The 9,157-nt window shown below is 39.7% G+C and overlaps 1 protein-coding gene across 4 annotated transcripts in view; it reads left to right on the forward strand.

Annotated features, from left to right (window-relative positions):
• gnb1l (guanine nucleotide binding protein (G protein), beta polypeptide 1-like) overlaps positions 1–9,157 on the forward strand; it is a 43,699-nt gene extending 34,542 nt beyond the window's left edge. For all 4 annotated transcript variants that reach the window (XM_083527441.1, XM_083527440.1, XM_083527439.1 and 1 more), the window contains exon 7: positions 7,674–9,157. In XM_083527441.1, the coding sequence (XP_083383567.1) occupies positions 7,674–7,940 (267 nt within the window). In that variant the 3' untranslated portion in view covers positions 7,941–9,157. The remainder of the gene's footprint in view (positions 1–7,673) is intronic.

Here is a 9,157-nt window from a genome sequence, read left to right on the forward strand (position 1 = left end):
TTTAAAAACTGCTTTCAAACACCGAGCAAATGATAAAAAAAAAAAAAGCAGTGTATTTTTAAAGGCGTTTCTACACAATAGAATAAAATTCTTCACTGCATTATTTACTGTATGAGGTTTTCTTCTTTGACACACACACACACACACACACACACACACACACACACACACACAGAGCACCAATTTTTTATAACTGAGTAGCTCATGTGTATTTGTTCAAGTAAATATTGACCTTTCTCTTTTTTCTCGTCTTATTGGCTTAAAACTGCTTGATGGAAGCCAGAACTGTGTGTGTGTGTGTGTGTGTGTGTGTGTGTGTGTGTGTGTGTGTGTGTGTGTGTGTGTGTGTGTGTGTGTGTGTGTGTGTGTGTGTGTGTGTGTGTGTGTGTGTGCGCGCTGTCAGGACTTTTTTGGAACTGATGGACTGGGAAGCAGCTCTTATCGGAGGCAGATAAAGAGCGATTCGACCTTTCGGCCAATACACACTCCTTGTGGTATTTAATGTCTGGAATGAAAAGGGGTGTGTGTGTGTGTGTGTGTGTTTGGAAGAGAGACCCAGGGTTGACTAAGAGTAATGGTGCATGCATATCACCTTGCCAGTGTGCATGTGTGAATGCAGCAGAGTGTGTGTGTGTGTGTGTGTGTGTGTGTGTGTGTGAGATTAGAGCAGTAAACAAGCCGTATCCGTACACATGCTATTTGAGCAAACCTTGTAGATGTACCCCCACCACCACCACCACCTCCTCACTGCCACATGGTCAGCCTTGTGTGATTTTTGAGAATGCGGAACGTTATTGACCTTTGACCCCAATCATATCAGCGCCCATCAGTCCCAGGCTTCAAATACTGCAACCTTCACAAAGTGCTTCGAGTCTCTAAAGAATGTTGAGCTGTGGATGAAATATAAGGCGCTTAATACCTAAATACATCAGAACCTAAAGTTTATTATTATTAAATTATAATAACAAAAACTTGTATTATTGTAGGATCTTGATAATAAGATGAAGGTTATAAGGTTTTTCCCCTCATACTTCATACCTTATAAATGTATCTTTATGTATTAAAGTGGCAGTTCGGTAGTGCTGGGATTTGAACTCATGACCTTCTGAAAAGTCCAACGTACAACCACTGAAATACCAGATGGTAAAATTAGATCATAATAATAATTATAACTTGTTAGAATATTTCTCTTTATTTATTCAAGGATTTATTTATTTGCATAGGGTTCTTTCTCAAGTCATTCATTTATGTTCAAAATAAATGGGACATTTTTTTATAATATATTATTTTTTATAGTAATAATACATTATTAATTATAAATGAGTTGTAGTCGTAAGAGTAGTAGTTCACACACACACACACACACACACACACCCCTGTGAGCTGCAGGTGTAATCAGGATGAAGCGTTCCTCATTAATAAGGTTGTTTTTGCTCACCACTCCGACATGCTCATCATTTTCTCCATGTCTGATACGTGTGTAAGAAGCTGAGATTTTGGCAGTCCAGGTGTCAGGAGGCTTTAATCACAGGTTATGTGTCAATGTGTGTGTGTGGCAGTGTGTTTCTGAATGAGCAGTGTGTGTTTCCCCCCTGCAGATGGACATGCTGCTTTCCGTCAGAGTGATGATGAGTTGTTTCAGTGTGTCAGCGTGAAGTCATCCAGCTGTGCCCAAACTTGGATAACCCCCCGGCCCTCCCTCCCTCCCCCCAAACACACCATCACACCTGTGCCAAGAATGCAGTGTAGTGAGCGTTTTTATTGGCTATCGCACATTTGCGAAAACGTCTCGGGACTCAGCTGGGAATCCGAGGTCGAGACAGTTTAGGACTTGGAGTTTTTGGCAAGTGTGTGTGTGTGTGTGTGTGTGTGTGTTTGAAAGAGATTAATATTACATACTTGTGCTCAACCCAGTTTGGAAGAAATACTTGGGCAACACTGTGAATGATGGATCTTAAAAGATTGATGTATAAAAGAGTTGGAACTTTGTTGCAGACAATTTTTCTAGCACTCGAGCCACGTCTCCCAGGAGAACGCGTTTTATTAATGAGAGCTAAACAGCTTTTATTAATGAGATAAAAACAATTTGGTGAATTTTTCCATCTTTGGAGGATGTAGTTTGCTCTTGAAACCATGATCTAAAAACCATCTACTGTTTAGCAAATACACTGTATAGCAATGTGGACAAACCTTTTTATGGGAAAGAAAAAAGCTAAATTGTAGGCCACGTTAAACCAAATACCCAATTTGCATTGGTCCCCAACCCCCGGGCCACAGACTGGCACCGGTCCTATGACTCACTCTTGATGCGAGTCATTATGCCTCGGTCACATGTTTTATGCTGGTTTTATTTTGTTGTATTTATCCACCACACCTTAAAGGCCGGTCCGTGAAAATATTGTCTGACATTAAACCGGTCCGTGGTGCAAAAAAATTTTGGGGACCGCTGATTTTTGGCAGTTGAAGGTTAAGGTTAAGGGCCTTCGCAGTTGAAGGTTAAGGGCCTTGCTCAAGGGCCCAGCAGTGGGCAGTGCTTGGATTTAGATTTCATCTTCTTCTCAGTAGTCCAGCATTTTAACCACAGAGTTACTACATAATTTTTTCCCTTATAAACAAATCCAAATCAGCAAACTTACTTCTAAAAATAAAATTCTCAGCGGTCGAGCAATCCTATTTCCAGATATAACAACAGCAAGCAGAAGATGAAGGTCAAAAGAACGTCAGGTACTGGTGTGGGGTAACACAGTCCATGGAAGCTCAAGTCATATACAAGTATGGGGTAACAGTCATTGGGTGCTGGTCATGTACCAATGTGGAGGTTTGTATGCCATATTTGCAGTCAGGTTTGACTGAAGGACAGCCCACATCAGGTGCTGTCTTTGTAAGCACAGGTAGGACCTCAAAGTAGGTGTACTTTTTTCGCAAGCTCAGGTTGGGTACCGGTGTGGGGTAAATACTAATTAGGTGCTGTCCTTGCTACCAGAGGTCATGTACCAGTGTTGCGTAATACAAGTATGAGGTAGAGCTCATCAACATGAAGGTCTGGTACTTCTGTTGGATAACCATCACAGACACGTAGAAGGTACAACAGATTGGGGAACGTATAAGGCCACAGATCAGGTGTGCCGTTTGCATACAAACATGGAGGAACTGTTTCTATAGCAATTGGGGCTCAAAGTGCAGATCGGGTGCCCACATGGGGGACGCAGTTTGGATTATAACACACAGAATGGCAGACGTGTAGTGAATCAGGGTATGCAAATTGTTACCAACATCCAAAACAGAAAGTGTAAATCGATGTAAATTGGGTAAAATCAATTGGACGCATATCTCAGGCAATAAAGCGACTTTGGGTATCGGTGCAGATGAACGCAAATTGGTAAAGTTTTGATTTTGTCTCTGTTTCTGATATACAGAATGCAAATCGAATGATGACAGTGATGCTGATTGGATAATAATATTAGACATGAATCAGGACACACAAATCAGGTAGCGGAGTGGAGGCGTAGATTGAGTATCGTCACAGGAGACTTTTATTCATTTATTTTATCCAAATCTTCAGCATGTTTTTGTAGATAGCATAATAGTTTGTGATTATTTTAAACTAATTTGGTGACCAAAATCTTTTACAGATTTTTTTTTTTTTAAGGGAAAAAAAAACTAAATGGGTGTTTACACAGTAATCTCTCTCTTTCCCACCTTCCTGCAAGTCTTCTCTTTTTTTTTTTTATCTTATTTATTTTCTTATGATCGCTTTATTATCATGGTATGTTCTCTTAATGAACTGGATGTATTTCCCTGACACAAACTACGGGAAGAAAAACAAACACAGATAGGCACATTAACCCATCATTATCAGTGCAGTAATTCAGACCAGATGGACCGTTTAGGGCTAAGCATACCAGCTTTAGTGTAGAACGATCCATCTCTCTCTCTCTCTCTCTCTCTCTCTCTCTCTCTCTCTCCATCTTCTTGCACACCCGCTCTCCTCCTCCTCCTCTTGTCCGTGGGAGAAAGTTGCTCCTCAGATCTCAATAATTCAAAATCCCTGATTGAGTTCCGTTCTTGATCAGGCCAACCCCGATACTGCAGGAGCCCCTGTGACCAAGGTCAAGTTTCTCCAGATATTTTTGTATGGTAAGTAGAAAGTAGAAAGTAAGTAGAAAGAGAAATGTAATAACAACTAATGTATGTATCTGTATGGGAAACCCAAACTTCCAAACATCTGAGCTGATGTGAATTAAAATCAATTTTTTAGTATTGTACATTTTTGTACCCCTATTGTGGTAACTATTAAGTCTCTGATTGTGCTTTTTATTATTCGTTTTTACAATTCTTAACATTTCAAAATCCCTGATTGACTTTCAGGCTTTATCAGGCCATTCTGATGTTGGTGTACAAACCCTGAGCACCAAGGTCAAGTTTTAAAATAACTAATAGTAATACCCACCCGCAATGGGAATATTAACTTGTTAAAATTAACATACACACATTCTTGCACACTTACACACTAAGACAACCAGAATTGTATGTACAAAATAAATGCACCTAAAATGCATGTTTGTATTGTGTGTGTGTGTGTATATATATATATGCACTTTGAGGGCTTTTTTATATTTTTTATCAACTTGAAAAGATACACAACAATGCCAGGGGTATTAAAAACAAAACCAAAAAGAAACTAGAGTTAGCGCAGTGTCACTGTAGCAGTGACCCCGTTCCAGAAATAAGATTTGATTTGTGCATGCATGAAAACGCTATAAAATCCAGCATTTAGCGTTTTATGTCCAGCTTCAAGATTTTCTCTTTTAAAAAGAGAAAAGTTCTGACAATTTCACATATCGAGGGAGTAAATAAATGAAGGATGGTAGAAATGAAGACAACTGTTTTACTTATTTCAGCAAACTTTAACAAATAAGTAGAACCATCTTAGAAAGATAAATATTAAATCTAAAATACACGCACACACTTATATACACATCTGTATTACCCTAATGGGGTCTATGCAAATGTAAATGTATAGTATTTAATTACATTTTTAGTTTACATTTTTATTTAATTATAGTTTTGTTGCTTCCCCTTAATCGTTTTGAAATTGAACTGAACCGTAACTTAAAAACAGAGGTATGTACTGAATTTTGTGTACCATTACACAATATATATATATATATTTGGATGCTAGGTTATGCGTTTGTCTACTGAACTTGGTAGATCACTTAATAGTAACATTTATTATTGAAAATGTTCTCGTTATAATTTTCTACAAATTATTACGCGCCCAGTTGGTTAATACTCCTTTACAGTTTTAGGTGGCTTTTGTGACTTTTTTTGTGACCATAACTGAAATCTTAACAATTGGGAATATTACAGGCAAATTTGTAATATGTAAACGTGTATAAATCACCAACCCGAGTTCCCATATCCATAAAATGAACACAGACTTCAAAAAAACATATGAGGTGTGTATATCATCGAGAGAATGTATTAACATTATGTTCCTGTTCAGAACATTAACATTTATTTGCTTAATTTTGTTTAGAAAATTCAATGTAATAATTCTGCTAGAAAACTGTTGTCATTTGTTCTTATAAATTGCTAGGAATTTCTATTTCTGAATCATGGGCTTTAGATCTTGAGTTTGCATTGTCATTTATCTGAGCTGTCCCCCACCCCCAATTTTTTTTTCCTTTTTTTCCCCCATGCATTAAAGTGATGCTTGTGAGCGTTTCAGACACACGGTGCTTATTGCCAGTGCATTCCTCTCCTCTCCTGCCTTTGGGAATACCTGGCTGCTTTATATCTTCCACATGCACGCCCGAATGGCTCTGATTTTGCGAGCAGGAGCACAAGCACGCTGACAAATCCTTCACTGTCTCAGAATGCAGACGAGTCCATCAGTCTCTCCGGACAATGCTTATGAAGTCGATTTTACGCTCGCTCGTTTGATTCCAGCATCGAGACCAGATGCCTTTTGCTGAGACGCAAAAAACACACACACACACACACACACACACACACGCGCGCGGCCATGCAAGCACGCGTGCACATGTACACATTCATCAGTATATTTATTATAATTATACACGGTATGTACTTTTGCTCAACGCACACCTGAAGGCACTTATACACACGTGCACACAAAAAAACTTCAGTCTTGATATGTCTGTATTTATGTACACACACACACAAACACACACACACACACACACCTTTCCATGCTGAAGATCTTAAAATATATTTGTGTTTGCACTATTATGCATGTAAATATGCATACAATATATATAGATTTCTGCACACACAATTATTTACTTAGTCTTACTCTTTTTTTTCAAAGACTACAAACATATACGTTATAGTGGAACACAAGTCCTTAAACAGATGCATGCTCTTAATAGACTAACACTTGCATCTGCTCACTCAAGAACACACACACGTCTAGAGCATACAGCATGTAGCCATTTGTGCAGCACGTACCTTCTTTGCACCAGAGAGCGAGTGGAGATAATGATCTCGCTGTAATACTTTACAATATGTCACAGCTCTGCCCATTATGGAGATTTATCTGGTCTCCAAGCCGCTGTAGATCACAGAGGCTCTGTTAGATTGGTAACGTTTAGCAGGCGGCCGTTCCTTCGTAATTTATCGAGTCCCTTACACTGCTACCCATGGTTTTAACTGTCCATGGCAACACATTTGAAAAAACAAAGCTTCCCCAATGGAAGTTATCAGCAAAATATCTTCGCTTTCTTGTTTAGTTTTTATGCAAATTCTGTCCAAAGACAATTTTTTTTTTTCAATGTTTGAAACGTTCCAATGTTTCCAGAGTGATTAGTGGATAGCTCGAGTCGCCTGCAGAATTCCTCTGCCAGGGTGTTTGGGAGTCATTGCATCAGATGATTGGTGGATCCGGACATCGATCTTTGCTGTATGTTTTGTATGTATTCATTGTAATTTGAATCAGTAAACAACATGCTCGTTTGTCTCGCTTGTTTGGTAGTCCCGAAATTGAAATGGCAGTACTTTTTAATTATCTAAAACCGGTTGACCCGAGCAAGGCTTGATTCATTTACATTTTGTGTGAAAGCAATGACATATGGCTGTGTTCCATGTGAGGCCTTATTCCTAATTTGTCCTCACAAGTAAAGGGCTAAATTGCCATTTCGTACAAGCTTGGCAGGGCGCACAAAGACCGAATCAAGACAGGAAAATAACAGCCGTTGAGAATATTTGTTTTTACAGTCTAGAAGGAACACAAGCAAAGATTTACATATCGTCTAAAGTTTAAAGAAGAAAGAAAAGGAATGAGAAGTCCTTTATACTTGTCACATTTACTTCACAGAACAGTAAAATTCTTCCTACGCATATCTCAGAGATGTTAGAAGGTTTTGTTCACTAACAGGAACTAACTGGGGGTTAAGGGCCTTGCTCAGGGGTTTGGAAGATGTTCCTTTCTCAAGCAAATTGATGCCAACTCCAATCCTGCGACAGGACAGTTGAAGGTTAAAGGTCCTGCTGAGAGACTCAACAATGGAAGTACTAACATTTAAAGTTTCCTGCCACTAGGACAGAATCCTACCAGGCTTCAAAGAATGAATTTCAGAAATGGCCGTTGAGATTGTTAACCAGCCAAAACGTTGCAGCTAACCTTGAGCTCCCTCTTTGTGTCTCCACAGATTCAGGACTCCGTGCCATTGACCAATCCTGGAGTGTCCCATCTAAGTATCCGTGGTGACGGTAAGATCGTAGCGACAGCCGGCTGGGACGGGAGCGTGCGGATTTTTAGCTGGAAGAAGATGAAGCCGCTTGCTATCCTGCAGCACCACAAAGATTTGGTTTACAGCGTCGTCTTCTCTGACCATCCAGAGCCATCAAAACGTCTGATGGCGGCAGGCTCGAAGGATCAACTCATCAGTCTCTGGTCTATTTACACACAGAGCTAAGTTACAGATTAACCTGTACGAATGTTAAGGTTACATCAAAGCGTATATTAGCAGTTTTCTGCCTCTTGAAACGCTTCTTGCTAACTTGCATCAGATTATAATGAAAGTGGGCTTTGAACAAGGCTTAAAAGTTAGAGCTTGGCACACAAAGCTCGATGATGGATTTTATGACTCGGGTTCTTCCAGCAAGAAAGATGAACAATCAATAATAATCAATTAAATAACTGAGACGTGAATGGAGTGAGTCTTTAAGAATGCTTTCAGAAAACTCCGAGACCATATGCCTATTAATTCAAGCCATGTGTTCCAACATGGCTCCCATTTCTTTGTGTTTATCTGTGGCTATTGAAGTTAACATGAGTCTCCATCTGCTCTGTGCTCCAGGCCTGATCTAAATCCCAGAACATGGTGACTGAGCATCCTTCACCAAACACCATCAAACCCAAATGTTGGGTTGGTCATGTCATACCTGTGTGTGCGAACGCTAGGAAACATCTAGAATGTTTTTCGCCATTCACACGAGTTCATTACGCTTGGCAGCTCTTCTACTGGAATGTAAGCCAAGCCGAATGACATCGGAGTGGAAAATGTTAGTGTTTAATAAAGAATGTTGGGTTGATGCGTGTCAGGAGCTAGCATACAGCACTACTGCTGAAACGCTTCTACATCAAGTCAGATCCCCGAGACGTCTCGTCAGGTAATTCATTAGCCGTCTTTATTAAGCTTAAAGCTCAAAAGGTCAAACGTTTTGTTTCGATTCATCAAGCACGGTCAACTTCATACCACGCAAACACAAACCGGTTGTTTTAATCCGTTACATTGTCAGCCGTGAAGCCGAACCGTTTTCCGTCGACACTGTTTGCTTTTCTGTTTCGATAGATTTGTATTTGCGCTCTCAAGTCGCACCTGAGCGGCTGCGCATAATTCAAGGCTTGTTTTCTTAGAAACCGGTGGCGGGCTTAAACTCTGCCCCTGTGGAATGACCCTGCCTGCATTCATCACACCGAGTTAATCATTAGCGCACGGACAGGCCTGTTTGTTAGCAAGATTCATTGGGCCTGCTTAGCCAAGACAAGAAATCTGTTGAAGTAGGCAAATTAATTGCGACACTGATTGTGTTATTGTGTTTTATTGCACTGAAATCTGTTCTAATTTAACAGTGAGAGTGTGACACATTAATCAACTGGTTTTTTTTAAATAAATTAGTTTTGTTTTTA

The sequence above is a fragment of the Silurus aristotelis genome (genome assembly GCF_946808225.1).
Source record: "Silurus aristotelis genome assembly, chromosome: 23".
In the NCBI taxonomy this organism is placed as follows: Eukaryota; Metazoa; Chordata; class Actinopteri; order Siluriformes; family Siluridae; genus Silurus; species Silurus aristotelis.